This window comes from Balaenoptera borealis, assembly GCF_965194805.1.
Source record: "Balaenoptera borealis genome assembly, chromosome: 20".
Taxonomy (NCBI): domain Eukaryota; kingdom Metazoa; phylum Chordata; class Mammalia; order Artiodactyla; family Balaenopteridae; genus Balaenoptera; species Balaenoptera borealis.
Genome location: NC_138879.1, coordinates 24,668,038 through 24,688,719, shown reverse-complemented (window position 1 = coordinate 24,688,719; position 20,682 = coordinate 24,668,038). Strand labels below are relative to the sequence as shown.

The window sequence follows — 20,682 nt, the reverse complement described above, 5'->3', positions numbered from 1 at the left end:
TACATTTATTCCCTTCTACAGACCTTTATTGAACACCTACTGTGTACCACGCATTCAGATAAGAAACCATAGTCCCTGCCTGCAGGGAGCTCATCAGCTAATGGAAACACAATCTAGTGAAGGCATATTGTTGAGGATACATCTGTGTGTGCATATCAGTGTGTGTGTGTTCATGAATGTGTGTGTGCACTGTGTGAGAGACTATACATGTGAGGGCTTGTGAGGAGGTGACTGCACACATACACATGTATGTGTGAATGTGTAGGTGAGTACATAGGTCTGAATGTTACGAGCACATGGGCGATGAGTGTGCATACGTGGAGGTGCACAGGCAGGTGTAGAATGCACAGGTCCACAGGACTGCGTGAGGATGGTGTGGGCATGTGAGCTTGGGAGTGTGTATTCCTTTTTGTGTGTGTGCACACCTGCGACCCCTTCAAACCCACCTTTTGAGAATTCAAATGATGTCGGGATGGTCTCCACCTTGAACGTCCCCGCTGCGTGCGGTCGGGGTCAGGCCACCTACTACCCCTCCCCTCCCCTTCCCCTAGGCCTCTGCAGAGAGAGAACCCCCCACTGGGGCAGAGGGAGGGGTGGGGTATAGACCAGGAGATGAAAGGCGGGCGGGGCAGTGGGCATTATTGCTGATAAAAGCTGGGTAGGGAGCAGGGCACCGGGGAAGAAGCTGAAGCCGGAGGCAGGGGAAGATGGGCAAGAGAGTGAACCGTGCGAGGGGCCGCAGCCCGAGGGAGCCGCAGTGGGGACGACTCGAGCCCACAGCATGCGGGACGGACGCGCAATAGCGCGGGCCGGGCGCCGGGTAGCGGGGCGGGGTGGGGGATAGGCTTTGAGGGCCGGGACTCGCGAGCGCGTTTCCCCGTACGCTCTCCCTTCCCTCCTTTCCCCTCCCGGAGACTGCGGGGAGGGCGGGCGCGGTTCCGGGGGGTGGGCGGGCTGGGCGGGGAGGAGGCGGGGCCGACGCCCTGGCTTCTCCCAGCACCTCCCGCTAGCAGGCAGAGGGAGCCGAGCCTCCGCCAGGTCTGGGGGCCGGGCGCTGGAGCGCAGCGCAGCGCAGCCGTGTCTGTCCGCGGAGAGGGCTGAACTGGAAGCCGAGCGCTGCCGCGGGAGGCGGGCGATGGGGGCAGGTGCCGCCGGCTGCGCCATGGACGGGCCGCGCCTGCTGCTGCTGCTGCTCCTGGGGGTGAGTGCTAGCCGGAGGGGAGCCCGCTCCCTTTCCCGGGACCGGAACCCCAAGGAGTGCAGGTTTCCCCGAGGGAAAAGAGAAAAGAGCGTTGGGATCCCAGATGCTGGGGGGTGGATGGCGGGAGAGGAGCTCCGATGCCAGTATCCACGGAGGAGCGCCTGAGGTTCTCAGAACGAAGAGGCGACCCTGAGATTCAGGGTGGAGATGCGGACAAGAGGGGCGCACCTATGCGGGTCCTCATGTACCATGGGGGGTGTGTGCGGAGGAGCTGGGAGGGGTCTCTCAGGAGGGAGTCGTGGGGCTCTCGGATGCCTGGGTTCTTCGGAAGAGGGCGTTTGAATGCTGGGATCTCGAGGCGACTTTCCCCCTGAGCATCTTGATTTCTGGAGAGTCGTGGGACGGAACCCAGGCTAAAGAAGCAGGAGGAATGGGACGGGAACTAGAGAAGTGAGGAGAGAGTGTGGTTGGGGTGGGGAACTGGGGACGAGGGGATGGAACAATGTAAGAGGAGGATGGAGGGCCTGGAGGCAAAGGGGACCGGGCATCGGACAATGAGGACCGGCCAGACAATGGGGGGGAGAGGCGTGGGAGGGGGAGGTTCGTGGAGGGGGGCTCTGTTGAAGAGAGAGAAGTGGGTTAGGGACGGCAGAAAAGGGACGACGGCGAGGGAGGTAGAGAGATGGAAGCAAAATGAAGGGACGGAGAAGGGAGAGCGGACCCTAAAGTGGTCGGGCCCCGCCTGTCCGCCGAGAGACAGTGGGACGAGGAGAGCAGAAGCACAGCCACTTCCCGCGCGTGTCGCGCGCTCTTTCTCGCGGCCTCGCGGGGTCGGGGAATTGCGGCTTGGGGTCCGAGGCTGGGAAGGGAGTGCCCACTTCGCCGGGGCGAACCCGCTTCCCGGGTTCCCCCGCGACTGGTGGGCTCCTCCTACGCACTTATTCTCGCGGTTTGAAGCAGAGCCGCTGACCGGATGGGACGGAGCAGGCGTCGTCCGACGGGTTCTTGCCGCCGCCACTTCTCGGGGTGCAGAGAGGCGGGACGCGCAAAACGGGGACGGTCCCGGCAGCGCGCAGCCGGGGGTAGCGCAGGCGAAGGCGGCCCGCAGGGGGCGCTGCGGCGCGAGGGCTGAACCATCGCAGCTCCCCGCGCGACTGGGGCTGCGCGCTGCACCCGCCACCCAGACCCCCAGTTAAGCGGCCCGAGCGCCGCGCTGATGGTTGGCTCCGTGTCCGCGCCCAGGCGGGTCGGGATTCCGCCCGCGCCCCGCCCAGCTTTCGATGAAGGACGCCGGGCACCGAACAAGACGGAGGCGCTCAGACGCCTCGGATTCTGTCTCGGCAAAGGACTGTGGGTCCTCGTAAGCATCGAAGTCTGCCCGGTAGCTCTGACAAGACATTCAGGAGATGTGACCCGTTGTGTGGCCATGAAGGGAGTGCCCTGGAAGGTTTGGCGGTGGAGGAGGTGTCCTCACTCTCCCTGGCATCTTCATCTCTCATCTGAACATTGCGCCCCCAAATCCCCATTACAGACAAGGAGACTGAGGCTCTGAGAGATTAAACCAATTGGTCAAGATCCCACAAGCGAGTTGAGACAGAATCCTAACTAGATTGCCCCTCACCTGATTCCCAGCTCGGTACTTCCTGTACCTCTTAAGGGGCAGCCCAGCGTTCCAGCTCGGGATAAGAGCTGCGTGTCTCGGCGGCGGGAGGGCGTGACACCAGCCCCAGAGTCAGGCCGGCGGAATATGGGGGCTGGGATGGGCAGAGACCCCTTCCGGGCGCTAGACCCGTCCCCGAAGCTCAGCCTGGTTTCCCTGAGATGGCAGTACCTGCGGCTTCGTCCGGAGATTTGGGAGTGACTGCGGGCACGTCTGCTGACTAACGCCGCGGGTTAGAGATGCATCTCGGCTGGGGCGGGGTGGGGCAGGGAGGGGGGACTGGGGCGGCCAGTTGTGAGGATCCTGGAGGGGCGAGGGCATGGGCTCCGGATCTGGGCTGGAGAGTGTCCCCCGAATAGAGAAAAGGCGAGGAAGGAGGGGATGTGGGGGTGGAGGGCCTGGGGGCTCGGGAAGGTGGACCCGGCGCAGAATCTGTCTCCTGCAGCCCCTGCGGCTCTCGCCTCCGCCTTGCCGCGGGGCTGCTGTCTATGGGCTGGCGCTGCGCACCGCAGCGGTCCGAGTTCCTTCCTGGGCCGCGGCGAGAGTGCTGAAACCAGAGCGCGTCCCGGCGGGTCGGCTGGCGGGCCACGCCGGTAATGGAGGCACTTTGTCATTCAGACGTCTGTAACCGGAGCCGCCGGGCTGGCTAATGCGCCTAATAGGGATGCAGCGAGGGCAGCAAATGCGAGGGCGGGAGCGGCCGGGTGGGGGAGGCGACTCCGGGAGGGAAGGGGTCCCCGCCCCGCTGTACCAGCCTGGTCCCGTTCCCGCGCCTAGATTCTTCCCTGGGAGTGCAGGGTGGGGAAGCGGGAATAATAAAACTGGTTGAGTGCCTACCGTGTGCCACGCACTGCCCTGGGTAATTTCTCTTGTGTTATTTAATCGGTATAATGTCCCAGCAGAGTAAATCTAGTTATTCCCATTTGACAGTTGAGGGAACTGAATCTCCCATACCTTCAGGCACGAAACCAGGCTCCCCCAGCTACTATGTGGTGGCGCCCTTGTTGGAACCCAAGATGTTTGGCTTGGAGTTTACTCTTTCCTCCTTATGCCAGGCATACCCCCGCCCAACCTTCCAGATCACAGAAGGACACGTGGCCTTGAACCACCACTAGACCTGGAAGTTAGATCGTGTCCTATGCCCCTGGCACCACAAATTTATAACTGAGCCCCTTCACCCCCCCACTCAGACCCCTGCCCCCTTTCAAAGTCTTCGTGCAGCATCCTCCTCAGTAATTAGCTCTTGTCTCCGACCCCAAATCCACCCTATCTAAAGGAGTGGGGGGCATGTGCCAGTGCCTCCCCAGGGCTTGCATTGGTCTCAAAAGACCCTTTGCATAGTTGAAAACTCACCAACCCCATGATGGTGGCCAATGGCTTCACTCACCTAAGGAACCTTTTGCTGAAGCTGTTGTGAATGGATAGGACTCATCACACTGAAGCCTTCGTGTAGTTTCAAATTCTTTCAACTATTTTGGTGTATTTTCTGTTTTGTCCAGTTTTTAAAAATCAATTATTAAAAGTCAATTCAGGGCTTCCCTGGTGGCGCAGTGGTTAAGAATCTGCCTGCCAATGCAGGAGATACGGGTTCGAGCCCTGGTCCGTGAAGATCCCACATGCCACGGAGCAGCTAAGCCCGTGAGCCACAATTACTGCCTGCGCTCTAGAGCCCGCGAGCCACAACTACGGAGCCCACGTGCCACAACTACTGAAGCCCGTGTGACTAGAGCCCATGCTCTGCAACAAGAGAAGCCACAGCAATAAGCCCGCACACCACAACGAAGAGTAGCCCCCACTCGCCACAACTAGAGAAAAGCCTGCGTGCAGCAATGAAGACCCAATGCAGCCAAAAATAAATAAAATAAATAAATAAATAAATTTATTTTTTAAAAAAAGTCAATTAACCGAAGGATATTTCCACCTTAGTTTCTAGAAAGCCTGGACATGGCACCAAAAAAAAAAAAAAAAAAAAAATTGCAAACATTCTAAAAAATGGAATAAGTGTAATAAGTATAAATTTCAAGCAAATGTGCCTATCATTTTGGTAAATTGATCATTTTGGAGCAATGAGCCTGAATCCTAGTCATCCCTCCCTGCTTCCCAAGATTGCCTGGCCTTGGACCAATAGAGGGTGTGGCCAGGTTGGTGCTTCAGGCCACTTAGCAGAATGACCTCTGTGGGCCTCAGTTTCCACATCTGTCAGAGAGGGGATGAATCCCCTCAAGCAATCCCTCAAGCCTTTCCTCCTCAGCTTCTGGAGCAGTTGTTTGGGGTGATCTTTCTTCTCCCTCATGGGACTTTGACTCCTCTCAGGAGTCAGGGACCATGTCTCACTGGAAACTCTTAGTTTGGTGCTCAGTAAGTAGTTGCATTAGTTAGCAGTTCTCCATCCTCCTTTGGTCCCCATACCCTCTTCAGACTCTTCTTGGTGGGTAAGTCTCTCTTCATTTCTATCCTGCCCCCTACTCTGAGATGGTTTCCCCTGTTTGGGGATGGCTCAACTCTCCTCTCCCACTATCTACCCCCCAGGCTCAACAGCTCATTCTCCCTAAGACAAGACACTTCTTTGATAACCAACATTTATTGAAATCCAACTATGCATCAGACAGCTTTGCATAAATTATTTCTTTTAATTTTCACAGAAACCTGGACAGTAGGTATCACCAACCCAACGTTTTAGGTGGGAAAACTGAGGCTTAGAGAGATTGAGAATTTACCCAAAGTAGCATATTACTAAGTAGCAGATCTGGAATGTTTTGAAATAGAAAACAAAACAAGCACAGGAAACACATGGTTACTAATTATGTGGCCTGGACTCCAAGTGCAAGGCTTTGGAGAAGAGAGAGGACCACGGGCTGCAGCAGGGAGAGCAGGCTTTGAGAAGAGGGGCTTGAGCGAGGCTCCCACTCTGCCCACAACTGCCACGGTCAGATTGCCTCAGTTATCTGGAGCCCAGGTCTCTACTGACCTCAACTAACTGGAACACAGCCAAAAGCCACAGAAGACCTTGGAAAAGAGAAAAGAGGGGTCCCAAAGTGAATAAACACCTTACTCATTTATTTAATGCCTCCAGCAACTCTCTGAGGCAGGTACTGTCATGGTTACCTAATGATGAAGAAACTGAGGCACAGAGAAATTCAAAACCTGTCCCAGGTCACCCAGCTCTAAGCTATGAACCAGGATTCAGAGCGATGAAGGCAGCTGAGGAGGAAGGCAGACTTTTTACTCTGAGAACGGCCCCCCTCCTGGTTCCGATCCTACTTACACTCACTTTATACACCTTCCTCCCAGGGCTAGTTACATACTTTCTAAAATTCAATTAGACCTAATAAATAAGACTGGGGAGGGGCTGCTCAGGTCACACTGGCAGCAGCAAGAACTGAAAACTGATACCTTGACAGGAAGGGAGGAGGCAGCAAAACTATAAGAAAAGCTGACGGGAGAACTCAAAGAGACAAAAGTGTGGTAATTTGGGATAAAGAACACAGGGCTTCACTGCATTGCATCCCAGAATACTCACTGATGTAAATATTGAGTCCCTGAGTCATGCGGAAACCGTAAAGGTATGTTCCAGAGACAGAGGAAGGTGCAGCCCCCATGGTTAAAGTGAAAAACATTAGGTGAGAAGAACAGCAAAGCCATGACTTTCCAGAAACTCAGGTATCCAGAAAGTCAGGCCCTGGAGTTCTAGCTAATTGAGGCCATATTGTATTATGTTCTTAAATTCTATAAATATACATGTTGGGTCCCTAATATGTGCCAAGTACCGTCTCAGGCACTGAGGTGACCACAGTCCCTGCCTTCAGGGACTGGAGAGTCCAGTGGGGGACTCTGTAGAGTGTCAGACCAGACAAGAAGAGTGAACAGGGGGGACATGTGACAGGGCAGCTCTGCCTGATCTGTCAGATCAGGGAGGGGCTGGGCCACAGGACCACTTCCCTGATGAAGTGACATTTAAGCAGAGCCCTGAAGGATGAAAAGAAATCTGAATAGACCTTTCTGGAACCTTGCTCACCTCCTGGGGGAAAGCCTGTATCTGGGACTACCCCCTGCCCCTAGGCTTCTGGTCTGCAGATGTTCCCAGCACTGTGTTCCTGCCACCTGGGAGGAGATGGTGGCAGCACCCAAGGTTCCCCTCCTTTGCTGCCTGTACCCTCCCCACCGGTTTCTTGAGGACCATAGGCTGCCTCCTAGACTGATCCGACATGTCCATCCCCCTGCCTCCACCAAACCCTAGTGAGACCTCAGGATATCTGAAAGGACTGAAGGGAAAAGAGTGTTTTGGGCCATGATCTGGCCAACATGGAAGCAGAGGAATGCCCAAAATGACCTTTATAGCTTCTCTCTAGTCCCATGATCCAAGAGCCCATACTTCTCTGAGCATCAAATGGGAGCTACACGGTCTGGAGCCAGGGAAACAGGCTTTGGAGTTTTATTAGACATTAAGATTTTTTTTAAAGGAACAGAAGTATAAAGCAATCTGCCAGCTGCCCCTCCCTCTAGGGAATCTGGTGCTAAATCATTCCATCCATGAGCAAAGATGCCTCGGCGGCAGGAATCTGACTCTCCTTTCCCCTGTTTCCAGTGCTGTTCCCACTGGCTGCATGGGGGGCAGGGAGAGGGGAGGGCTGGTGGCTGGAAATCAAACCCTGGGGGAGCAGGGTTGCTGGGTGGTGAGAGCAGCCACTTTCTCATTATTGGTAACAGGCGTACGTTTCTCCTGTCTTGGCGCCAGACTCTTGATGACTGGCTGGTCATTTGCTTTGGCCCTGAGCTGTCTCCATCTCTATCGGTCTAGAGAGATGAAGACTCAGAGCGGGAAAGCAGAGAAGGTCAGAACTCCCAGAGCAGAACCAGGATTTGAACCCAAGGTCCCACCCCTCTGCTTCTGTTCTTGGACACCTCCCATTTGATACTTAATATGTGGAATGGTAGAATTAAGGGCGGGGAGTAGAGCCCTGCTAGACTTTGATAGAAAAAGTCTCCCCTCTGGGTAGACGCATCCCTGGAGGTGTGCAGCTTAGCAAGTGGCATTTGGGCTAGATTTCAGCTTCTAGTTGCCCCCTTGGCTGGGAGCCCTGTGTGAGCTGCAACCTGCCTGCTGGTTCCTGACTGCCGCCCAAAGGTCCTCTGCTGGGCCTCAGGTTGCCTTCCCCACATGGTGTATCCTTGGGATTTCAGGAGTTACTGTAACCCCAAGATGAACTTTGCAGAAGGTCAGCATCCGAAGTTCTGATCTCACACCCGTAGCAGCCTGCCCAGACGTGCTGTCCCCCACTGCCTTTCTTCCCCATCAGCTTTCAAGTGCCAAATGCCTCCCTGGTGAGCTCATCCCAGCCCAGGTGGTTCCAATAGAAGGCTTTAGGAGGGGATGTTTGCTCCCTCGGAGTCTACCCTGTCCCCTTTCTCTTGCCAGTCTGACCTTCTGATCTTCCTCCACCCAGGTGTCCCTTGGAGACGCCAAGGAGGTGTGCCCCACGGGCCTGTACACCCACAGCGGTGAGTGCTGCAAAGCCTGCAACCTGGGCGAGGGCGTGGCCCAGCCTTGCGGAGCCAACCAGACCGTGTGTGAGCCCTGCCTGGACAGTGAGTATAGGGTGTCCGGTGGGGGGAGGGGAGCGGGACGGAAGGGAGGGCAAGGGGGCTGGAGGGCATGCCCAGTAGAGGCCTTACAAGTGCTCTGCGCCCTGGCAGGGACTCCTGCCCACAACCGTATGGGTGCCAGAAGTGGGTCTGACCCAGCATAGGAGGCAGAGAGGGGAAGCTCAGAATGGATGAGGGAAGTATGCAGAGGGAGGAGGGAGACCTGCTGGGGGATCCCCAGGCTGTGCCCCTTCCCAGCCCCCAAGTAGAGAGGCCTGGTAGAAGAGTGTGGCCAGGAGGGAGGAGTAGCTGATGCTAAGACCAGCTAAAAATACCATCTGCACTGCAAAATCAATGGCTGCCACTTACCCTTGGTGCGTTTGTGGGGAGGGGAGGAGGATCAAATCCTAGCTGCCCTGCAGACTGACCTTGGGGGATCCTGGGAGGGTGTGGCTAACCCTCCCCCCCCCACCCCACAGGCCAACTGTTCTCCAGCTCTGACGGAGGAAGCAGAGCTTTCCCCAGGCAGCAGGGATGGGGGTTGGAGCAGTACAGGGATATCCTTACTGGGGGGTGATGTCGGGTGTGAGAGGGGGGAGGGGCGCTGTGGCCCTTCCTACCTGGGATTTCCTTGGGGAGGGGAGAGAACCCCATCTTCCAGAGGTGCTGGTTGAGGGAGACAGAAAGACGGGCCCAGAAACAGATCCTGCCTTCTACCTGGCACTCAATGCCCAGCTGGAGGGCCAGTGGGAATTCTACCCAGATTGTTCTTTAATCATGTTGGGGACAAGGCTACAGGAACTGGGAACTCCGAACACCCCCGCCAGCCTGTCTTACCTTTGAATGCCTCGCCGCCACCACCGCTACCTCGAGGCACCTCACTGCACACAGCCTATCTGTCCGTCAGGCAGCCCCAACTCCTTGGTGTCCCAAACACACTGTTTTCCTATTTCTGTACTAGTGGATCCTGTAACTCCATCCCCCAGCAGAGGGATGCTAGGTAGGGAGGCTGGACATCCCATAATGCCTTTGCTACCTTGCCATCTGGCCACCTCCCTGGTCCTGGCCTAGCAGGGTTTCTTTCCATCCCAGGGCAGGGTTGGCCAACCATCAGCTACCCTGGAACCTCCCACGTTTGCCTCTCTTATTTCCTAGACTCCGCCCAGGGCCTCTTCTCTTTGGACCCTAAGTCTCCCAGGATGGGACCCCAGTCCCTTCTGTCAAAACAAGCGGTGGGATAGAAGAGGCTGAGAGAGGGCATCTCCGGGGAAGGGGAGGGGAGACAGGAGCAGAGACCAGCTCTGAATGCTCCCTCCCACTTCCACCCTCTGCTCCCCTCCTTTTCCCCCCTTCCTCCTCACCCCCCTCCCCGCACCCCAGCTGTGTTAACAGGCTGCCTTTACAAGTCCTCTTTATGGGATGGAGACCCCAGTGGACTTTCCCTCTATCCTCAAAACGTTTCCACAAGGAAACCCATTAAGCTCCTGACTTCATTCTCTGCCCAAAAAAGACCACATTTTTCCCACCCCCTAAAACCCTCTCCCAGGAGTTGGCTGCTAATTTTCTGTAATTTCCCATGGGCAGGGCCCTCCCCTTCCCCTCCTGTGTGACTAGACCCACCCCTGCTGTCACATGCCACCCAGATAGGAGCCTCTGGTATAAATTGGACATCCTGCCTTGGCTCTTTCTGTTTGGAAGTCCTTTCTGATGTCTGACTAATATCCCTACTACTGAAGTTCATTGAATTTATCATTGCCCACCCCAGGGGGCCCAACCTTTACAGGATCCCTGCTGTGTGTCAAGTGCTACTGAGGAATTTCACTTATTCCTCATCACAACCCTGTGAGTGGAGACATTATTCCCTGTTTTACAGAGAAAGAAAAAAGCTCAGAGAGGTTAAGTAAAACACCCAGAGTCACACAGCTAATAAAGGGACGGAAGCAGGTTTTGAATCCAGATCTGCCTGATGCCTAGGAAGAGAAACACAGGAGTCCCTCTGCCAGAACTGACTTGAAACTGAAGTCTTCCTCCAGGCCCATCTCTGTCATTTCTTCTCTCCCCCCCAACTGCTGCCCCTTTTACTTCTCTGCTTTTTCCTTCTTTGCTTCTGCAGTTCCAACCCCAACCTCCAAGATAATGACCCTGTGCTCCATCTTGTCTCTTGATGGTGTTAAAGTTAAGATAGGATCCCCACAGCAAGCCTCGATTTCCCTCCATTGGGATCCCAATCTCTCTACCTCTGTTTCCACATTCTGAGCAATCCTCCCTCCCCAGTTCTCAGGTTCTAAATCTGTGCTCTTCCTGCCGTTGGAGCAAGGATACATCCTCTTGGATTCAGTTTGGCATGGAGTTCTCCACCCTGGGCTGGAAGGGGTGAAGAAGATCTGGCTCTGTGCCTTCCCCACTCTTTGCACAAGGCGGAGAGGACCCTGGAATCCCTCCCCTTATTCTGGAGCTCACATCCGTTAAATTAAGAGAGCATGAATCAAGAGTGAGCTTGGAAATCTTCCCTTCATGTCCTTTGAAAGAGCAGAGGACTATATATGCAAGTCCTCCCTTCCTTCTAGCTTCAATCCCTCCTGCAGTACCTTTCTTGCCAGGAGTCCCATCCCTGCCCTCTAGAGCCAAGCCCTTCAGCAGCTGGGGTAGCGCCATGGGTGGGAAATTCCGTTGTCTAACCCTAGTCACTCCCATTCAGGCCACACCTGAGCCCCAACCTGTGCAGAGAGGAATGGAAGGACAGCCGAGGTGGGAGCCTGCCTGGTGAAGGCCGGCTCTGCCCGAGCTGGGTTCACAGCTTAACTCTGGCCTGCGGGGAGGGCTGGGTGGGAACCACGCTCAGATTATTCCTTAATCATGCTGGGAACTCTCTAAGAGAATCTGCCAAGAAATTTACCGGCCCCAGCTGGGTTACCCCCTGAAACCTCAGGGCCAAAGCTTCTGGGGCCTGGAGCACCGGGCTCCTGGCCCCCTTCCTCCTTCCCAGTCGGGTGCCACCAGCTTTCACACACCGGGATCCGGGCCCGGAGGGAAAAGCGGGGGAGTCAGTGAGGGGGCGAGGTAGAACGAGGGTGTCCCGGGATGGGGCGGGAAGGCCTCCAAGCCCCTGCGTCCCAAGTGCCCCCAGGGCAAGCGGCTAGACTCGGGGCGCGGCTCCCCCTGCACGTCCGTCTGTCCTCAGGCGTGACCTTCTCGGACGTGGTGAGCGCCACGGAGCCGTGTAAGCCGTGCACCGAGTGCGTGGGGCTGCAGAGCATGTCGGCGCCCTGCGTGGAGGCCGACGACGCCGTGTGCCGCTGCGCCTACGGCTACTACCAGGACGAGACGACGGGCCGCTGTGAGGCGTGCCGCGTGTGCGAGGCGGGCTCGGGGCTCGTGTTCTCGTGCCAGGACAAGCAGAACACCGTGTGCGAGGAGTGCCCCGACGGCACGTACTCCGACGAGGCCAACCACGTGGACCCGTGCCTGCCCTGCACGGTGTGTGAGGACACTGAGCGCCAGCTGCGCGAGTGCACGCGCTGGGCCGACGCCGAGTGCGAGGGTGAGCAGCGCCGGGGCTGCGGGAGGCGGGGCGGGGGGCGCCCCGGGGTCCGCAAGGGTCTGCCGTGGCCTGCGGGGCCAGCGGACACCCTCCCGATCCTTCCCACCAATGGACCCTATCCACTATTTACCCTTTTGGGCTGTTTGTTTAGCCATCCTCATCCTCCTAGGCCACACTCATTTTCCAGGGCTTTGTTAATCTGTGGCTGCCGGCTGGGAATTGGATGGGTGGCAGGTGAGCGGCACGAAGGTGGCCTCCGTGTCCAGAGCACAGATAGGACATGTTTGATCCTTGAGGCAGACTCTCTGCACTGGAGAAAGGGGTCTGAGGACCCTCAGGAGTTGGGACCTTTTGGCTCTGAGGCCCATAGTGGTTTATGGCTCTGGGACCTGCGATGGAGTCTGCTCTGTCACTTACTATCTGAGCGATGTCAAGGAGGTCACTTCAGTTTCTGGACCTCAGTTTCCTCGCTGCACGTGGTTTCCACGGTTGCTGTGGGTTTGGGAAGGGGGCTGGCTCACTTCAACTTGTGGGGGAGGGGTCAGCAGTCACTGGCACAGTTTAGTCAAGGACGAAGTTAGACCCAGGGAACACTAAGCAGGTCGTGCGGACAGGGGCTTTGGGACAGAGAAAGAAGGGGAACAGCAAGCCTGGGGCTTGGGAGCCCGAGGATGAGGCAGGTGCACCTGGAGGGCCCTCAGCTTCCTGGGTGGATGGGAGCTGGGTGTGCCCACCTTAGCCAGAAGGGGCAGTTCCTGGGCTGGGAGGAGGAAGCACTGTGGCAGCCAGGGCAGAACCGTTTTGGTCCCTGGTTGGTGACATCCATCTTGGGGGAGAGATTGACAATGCCTTTACTTTCTATCACCCGTTCAGCTGCTTCCCCTTGGGGCCTAACCCTCGGGGTGCTCTCACTCTGAGCAGGCAATGCAGTGCCTCCTTCAGGAGCCCTAAGTTGGACGGGACAGAGACAGCCTTTGCCCCAGTCTGATGAGGGAGACGCAGTCCCAGCGCTTAGTTCCCAAGAGATCCCCCCATTCTGGTGGGGGCAGCACAGCCTCTGCCTTCAATCAGCCCCCAGTTGGATGGGAGAGGTAGATCCCCTGCCGTGGGGAGCCTCCAGTCTGACGCACCCATGCCTGCCTTCCACATCCTGTGATCTCTGGCGCAGGGAGCTCAGGGTGCAAAGGGCCGTTAAGCTGGGCTGAGGCCAGGTATGTGTGTGAAGCTTGCTGCACTGGGATGCGGGGTCAGGGTGGAGAAGTGGGGTGCAGAACGTGGTGGCTCCGGTGGCCGTTGCCCTGGGCCAGGAGACAGGCAAGTAGCGTCAGGCACAGGGCAGAGCAGGGAGGGAGTTTCAGCAGCCTGCAGCAGGCAGGTGGGTGGCACGCTTCTGTGGGCAAGTCCGCACCAGCTAGTGGGGGGGACTTAGGGGTGCGGTTAGAGCAAAGAAAGGTGCTGGCTGGGGGAAGGGTGGGCTCTGCCTTTTGGCGTTCACATATTCCTTCCAGATACCACTCTACTTTCCCAGCCACCCTGAAGGGGTGCGTTTATCCCTGCCCCTCTTCCCCTCACCCTCTAGCCTCTGAAGGGGTAAATGTCAGCTCCAGGGCAGAGGGAACATTTCAGGAAATGGAATTTGATTTGTGGTGGCTTGGTTGCCCCCCTCCCCTCCACTGCAGGGTACTTCCTTGCATAAATCCTTCGGGTGTCAACATGGTGACTCACCCACCCTGGGGGCAGAAGCTGCCCCCCTCCCCAAGCAAAAAATATTGGGTTTAGGAAGAGTAACCTGGCCCCTCTTTCCACCCCCAAGTCTGACAGCTCCCATTCTGGAAACGGCTGTCAGGACCTGCCAGGGCTTAGTGTGTTGGAATGCTAGTGGACACAGCCACATCTGGATCTCATCCCCACCCCCCAAACACGGGGGGGATCGGAGAGATGAGGGGAAAGCACCCTGGAAGGCGCTGTCTTCAGCCTGGGCCGTCTCTCAGCTCTTCCCCGCTGCTCTCAAATCTCTGTGATGCCTGATTTCAGTGACCCTCCACCCAGCAATGCCTTCAGCCTCTGGGTTCGGGTCAGTTGAGCAGAGCTGTACCCTTAGCCTCGGGGCTCAGGCTGCCCCTCCAGCTGGCCCAGTCCCCTAGCCGGGCAAGAGAAGACCCTCCCCGGGCCAGCGCCTTGTCTGGGGCTGCCAGAAGGAGGGCTGTGTCTCCTCCACTCCCTGCCCCACCTCTTCCACGCCTTCCTTCCCAGGACTGAGATGGGGGAGGGGTGGGATAGGGCGACAGATGTCAGCCCCCTCCCAAATGCCAACCAGATGGATTCCAGATTCACATGTGGGGACCTTACTCCTCAGAATATGCTGAAAATGGGGGCCTTTGAAGCATCTTTGCCTTGAGCCAAGGAGGCCTAGGAAACCAGTGGGCAGTTTCAACTCTAACTTGGGTGGGCAAACTGGGAGCTAGGTGAGGCAGAGCTGGGGAGCAAAGTGCCCGCCCTTCACCCCATCAGCATGTCCTGTCTGCTTTCCCTCCCTGCTCCAGGCGTGGGAAGCGAGGAAGGAAGGGGTAGGCAGCTTTGCCCAGACAGGTACCCCCAGGTCGTCCAGAGCCCACAACCCCAGGTACTGCCCCCGGCTGGGTGGTGGAATGGAAAATCCCACCCACTTGTGCCAGGGGCTGCTGGGTCCCCTGCCAGGGAGGCTGGCAGTGCCCAGCTGGCATGAGAGAACCTAGGCGGGTGGCAGGGCAGTCTCCCTCCCCTGAGGCAGTGGCAGTGCCTGCTGTGTGGGCCCTCTCTCCACCAGCAGTCCTCAACCTTCCCAAGTTGGGTTTGGGCTATCTGACACTGTCATCTCTGGGTGGCAAGATCAGACGGTGTAGGGGCCACACAGGGCAGGAAGTAGAGGCTAGCCACTATCCACGGACCAGCTAGAGGGAAGCAAGCCAGCTGGACACCTCCCCACCCTGCCCGAGCCTAGAGCCAGGACACCAGAGACTAGAAAGGAGGCTGGATGCCAATTCTCAGGGGGTGGTGCCGGGGAAGGTACCTCTCCACCAGACCTGATTACGCTCATCCTTCTTTAGGACAGGGGTGACTCGCGCCACTGGGGCAACCTGGGGCCAGAGAAATTACATTTCCCTAGCCTGATTCCAGCTGGAGGCGTCCTAGGGCCCACTCTCTTCTTTGTGTGTTTACCTCCATGCTGGGTTTTTGGGTACCCAGGGTAGGCAGAGTAGAATTCTAGGATCACAGTTATACCCAAGATGGAAGGGAACTTAAAGACCGTCTCTTTTAATATCCCCATTCATGGGGAAGTTGAAGTCCTGAGAGTTGAAGGGACTGGTCCAGCGTCCCACAGCAAGTCAGTGACAGAGCCGAAGGGGACCCAGGGCTCCTGATTCTTAGGCCCTTGCTCTTCTCCACCATCGTGACATCATACACCCAATCCCAGCCCTCTCTCCTGTGTGTAGCCGCTGGACATACAAGCATCTGGGGCAAGGAGAGGGCTGGGGGAGAAGCTCTGGGGGTCAGAACATAGGAGAGGGGCGGGGGGAGTGGGCCCTCACTCCTGTAGCCCTTTCTCCCAGAGATCCCTGGCCGTTGGATTACACGGGCCACGCCCCCGGAGGGCTCAGACAGCACAGACCCCAGCACGCAGGAGCCTGAGGTACCTCCAGACCAAGACCTCGTAACCAGCACGGTGTCAGATGTGGTGACCACAGTGATGGGCAGCTCCCAGCCCGTGGTGACCCGAGGTACCACCGACAACCTCATCCCTGTCTATTGCTCCATCCTGGCTGCTGTGGTTGTGGGCCTCGTGGCCTACATCGCCTTCAAGAGGTGAGAGGGGGAACGGGAGCCAGGGAGCCAGATCTTTACCCTCAAGGAGGGCTTTGCTGCGACCATGATCTGAAAATGCACACACTCTTTTAACTCAACCCCAAACCAAGCTCATCCTCACTTACCATCAGCTTCCCCACTCCAAGGTGTGGCAGGTCAACAGGAGGTAGGGAAGGGGATCGTCCCTGTCCTGTCCTGGTGCCAGCACCTCCCCACCCCCATTCTGCTCCCCCACCTGCCTCCCTACACATAGAGCTTCCTTTACCAACAGCTTGTGTCCTCATTCCCTGAACCCCGTTACCTGTGTGTATGTGTGCCTGTATCTCTTCCTTCCCATGTCACACATGGGACCTGATGGCACCCATATCCAGAAATCCAGGATGTGGATAAGTCCTAGAAAGCGTTTTAAATGTTTAAGTGCATTTTCCATTCTTTAAAAAAAAAAAAATCATCAAAGTAATAACGTGCTTATTTGGGAAAATGCAAAGAAGACCAATGTCTTGTAAAGCAAAAAGTAGTAAAGCCTCCTTTTATCTCCCCAAATCCTACCCCTCTCCTCCTGGGAATCTGTTTGGAATGGATCCCTTCCAGCCATTTTCTATGCATTTATAAACACATGTGTGGAAAACCTATACATACACACGCAGATTTTTTTTTTTTAAAGCATCAATGTGATAACACTATACATATTCTACAACTTACTCTTTCAATTTAATCTCGCTCAGGAGAGCTTTCTTCAGAACATCTAGATAATCTGATTATTTATAATTGCTCATTCAATAATACAGGTGGATCATAATTTATTTAACCAGTCTCCTATCGATGGACATTTGGTTTGTTTTTCATTTTTTCTTATTGCTTATAACAGCAGAGGGAATCCGTGTACATACCCCTGCACACACGTGGGAGTCCTTTAGAAGGGTAGACTGGGAAAAGTGGAGTTCCGGGGAAGGCATTTATTTGTGCACCATTCATCCCACGGACATTTATTGAACACCGGCCGCACACATCAAGCCCTGGGTGCCTCTCTACCCTCACGGCGATTCGGTGTGGGCCAGGGACAGATAGGTAGAGGAAGGAGAGCCTCCCATGCCGTGCGGGGTTACAGACGGGCACCCCCCGGGCCCCTGGCACCCACACGCCAGAGCACAGATACCTTAGCGGCGTGGCCCGTGCGCCCCTCAGCCCTGTGACTGGGGCTGTCCTCTGGTTCCAGGTGGAACAGCTGCAAACAGAACAAGCAAGGAGCCAACAGCCGGCCCGTGAACCAGACGCCCCCACCCGAGGGAGAAAAACTGCACAGCGACAGCGGCATCTCTGTGGACAGCCAGAGCCTGCATGACCAGCAGTCCCACACACAGACAGCTGCAGGCCAGGGTAAGCAGCGGGGCCGGGCGGCGGGCCGGGGGGGCGAGGCAGGGGGAACAGGGCTGGTTAAGCTTAGGCTATAGGAGGGACTGCAGAGGGGCTGGCTGTGGGCCGCTGCGTGGAAGGATGGGAGAGGCCCTTTCCGGTGGGGATGACTTGGGAAACGGAAGCTTTGACAAATCGGAGCATCTAGACTCATCCAGCTAATTGTCCCCCAGGGCTAATCACTCCCCAAAGTGGCTGCAATTAGCCTCCTGCCCAGGACTTCTGGGGAACAAGTAGTTATGTTCCCTAATCGGTGGCCCATAGCCCAGCCCCAGTACACTTGCTGCAGTTGAGTCTGGGACCAGAAGTCCTGTCTCCTCAGCCTTGATTAATTGCTGGGGAGGGGTGGGGGGGGTTAGTGGGCAGGGAGGTTAGGTGGTAGGGATGGTTCTGGAGCTATGGGTGAGGAAGGGACGTGAGTCAGCATCCCCCAGGTGCCTCCACAGCCCTGCCCACATCCAGGACTGCATCTTGGGCATCCCTCTGCTTCTAGACCCTCGGGTCCTCCCCAGATCGGGAGGAGAAATGCCTCAGCCCTTCTTGGGTCTTACTCCAGGCCCCCACTCCCACTGTGGGGGAAAGGGTGTCCAGCGGGTAGCGCCTGACTCCCCCTGGGTTCTTGGCAGCCCTCAAGGGTGACGGAGGCCTCTACAGCAGCCTGCCGCTGGCCAAGCGGGAGGAGGTGGAGAAGCTGCTCAGTGGCTCTGCGGGGGACACCTGGCGGCCTCTGGCCGGTGAGCTGGGTTACCAGCCTGAGCACATAGACTCCTTCACCCAGGAGGCCTGCCCGGTCCACGCCCTGCTGGCCAGCTGGGCCACCCAGGACAGCGCCACACTTGACACCCTCCTGGCTGCCCTGCGCCGCATCCAGCGAGCCGACATTGTGGAGAGCCTGTGCAGCGAGTCCACGGCCACGTCCCCGGTGTGAGCCGGCCCGGGAGCCCCTGCCCCGCCCCCACATTCCGAAGACTGATGCTCCGGCCAACCCCACAGGCCAGCGGCAGAGCTGCGCGCCTCTGGGCAGGGCCTCGGAGCCCGGGCCCCCAAGCCACAGCCCTGTCACTGCTCCCGTGTGGCCCCACTGCTTCCGATCCCACTGCCTCTCCGGCGCCAGAAGTGCCCCCGCTGCCTCTCCCACCCTGCCCTGCCCTGTCGCCATCGCAGGCCTCCTGCTTCCTTCTCCCCCCACTTCTAGGGGGGCCAGCCCCTCCCACCTTAGCAGGTTGTCATATATGGGGGGCTGACACCAGGGATGGTGTTGAGGGCGTGACAGGGTCCCAGGGACTCAGAGGGAGAGACTGAGGAACCAGAGCCATGGGCTCTACACTGTGAACTTGGGGAACGAGGGAGCACCTTCGTGGCCTAAACCTCCCTCATCCCCCCTCCCCCCTCCCCTCTGGCCTGATATGAAGAGGATCAGAGGTTTGATAGAGCTGGAAGAGGGGGTTGAAATCTAGTCCATCCCCCGCATTTTACGAACAGGAGAGTGAGGCCCAGAGAGAGGCAGTGATTTGCCCAAAGCCACCCAGAAATGGGGAGGCCAAAGATGGGCTGTCCCCCGAAACGAGGGGTGCAGGCCTCAGGTTTGCAGGGAGTGGGGGGCCAGGCGACCCTCTGGGAAATGTCTCGAAGCCAAACCCAGTCTGCTCTTCACCATCTCCAGGCCTGTCCAGCCCCTGTGGAGAGGGGATGCTTCACCCAAGGCCTGGCCCATTGATCCATCCTGACCCCAGTCAGGTTTGGGGTTTGTGGCAAGGGGTGCTGCTTCCCTCTGCCTGTCCCCTCAGGCATGTCAGGGTGGCATCCGTGGTGTGGCTAATCCGTAGGTACCCACCATCCCAGCATAGACCCAGAGCCAGTATAGGCAGCATCTTCCCCTGGAGTCAGCCCTGGGGGACTAAGGAACCCCACCTGCAACACAGAGATTTACAGGCACACACACCTACACACAGGATGAGAAATCTTGCTTCTCTCCAAGAGTTCTTCCTCTTGGGCTGTGGCCGGATCCTCCTGGGGCAGCTGCCAGAGAAGCATTGAAGGGAATTGAACTCTGCTCGCTGTCTTCCCTCGCCCCCGGGTTTGGCGGGCCAAGGACGGCTGAGGCTTGAGCTGGCGCCTGCCTTCCAAGGGCCTGCACGTGGAGGAATGCTCCCCCGCCCCACCCCTTCCCTGCAAGCGCGGGTTTGGCTGGGCCCTGGAGGCTGCAATGAAGAAAACTGGACCAGCGTGGGAATGCAGCAAGAAGGAACTGAGTTAGACTGTGGCCCATAGAGGGTCGCTTCCAAGTTTAGAGAACGCTACAAATGACTGTTTTTTCCCTAGCTTGGTACCAGAAAGGGGCCATGAAGCCCCTCCTGGCCTGTTCTGTTTTGCTTGATGTTGGAATGAGTGCGCCCCCCCCCTTCTATTTAGCATGAACGAGCCCTGAGCAGGATGTGCACGGACAGCCACCCCTCCCCAGCCCAGGGGTCTCTCAGCCCTGTGTAAGGCACTGGGAACGTTGTACGTAGATGGCATTTCTTTGACCTGAATCTGTGATGGGAGGAGGAAACTCACCTGCCGGCCCCTCACCTGTGAATGTGGGGAGCGGGACAGAGTCTGAGGTATTTCTTTTCCTCCCCAGCAGTGGGGGAGGGGGTCGGAGGGTGCAAGTATGTTTCAGCATGTGTTTGGTTCTGGGGCCCCTCCTGCCTCCCTTTGGGCTGAGATGGAACCCTTTTGCCCCCTCCCCCCCCCAGCTGGGGCTGTGAGCTCCAGACTCCTTGTCACCCTCTCTGTCACCTGCCCCTTGCATCCTGTGTAATCATTTCTTGGGCCCTCCTGAAACCTACACATAAAACATAAATGATGAACATTAAATAGCAAAGAAAGGAAAATCGTGCAGAGATTTTCTGGAAATACACGCGGTTTGAGTTGGTGGGGGGTTATGTGTGTGGGGCAGGGACCCGGGTATAATTTCCAACTCAGTGAGTTCCTGGCCTATTTCCCCCCACCCCACACAATGGGGATGTTTTAACAGAAATCCAGCAAATTCACATGTGTCACCATGGAGTTAATTTAAGTGGGATAGAGAGGGAGTGGGGGCCCTTGCCGCCAGACTTTGGAGAGGGAAAGTAAAAATGGCCATGCAGGAAGCTGGCCAGCTGTGAACTTGACCAGATGTCAGAAGTGAAACTGACCACAGGGGAGCCAGAGGCTTGCTGGGAGGGCCAGGTCACAACCCCACAGCTCGCAGCCACCCACATGGCCTGGGAGGCACACCACCCCCCAGCACACAAGCACACACACAAGGTCTGGCTCCAGATGGCCTGACAGGAGCCTGGCTGGTCCGGCCTGGAGTTGGGCAGGCCCCTCCCTTGTGGCTCTCCCAGGCAGGTCCCAACCCCAGCTCCTACCAGCCTGGCTTTGAGCCCTGCCTGGTCTGGGAGCTGCAGGGTTCGA

General features: G+C 57.2%; 1 protein-coding gene across 1 annotated transcript; it reads left to right on the top strand.

Moving 5' to 3' along the window:
- Positions 1–1,031: 1,031 nt before the first annotated feature.
- NGFR (nerve growth factor receptor) lies at positions 1,032–20,117 on the top strand. Its single transcript, XM_082372182.1, has 6 exons — positions 1,032–1,201; positions 8,306–8,447; positions 11,626–11,985; positions 15,576–15,828; positions 17,045–17,205; positions 17,868–20,117. The coding sequence occupies exons 1-6, from the start codon at positions 1,136–1,138 to the stop codon at positions 18,167–18,169; spliced, it is 1,284 nt and encodes a 427-aa protein (XP_082228308.1). The 5' UTR covers positions 1,032–1,135; the 3' UTR covers positions 18,170–20,117.
- The last annotated feature ends 565 nt before the right edge of the window (positions 20,118–20,682 follow it).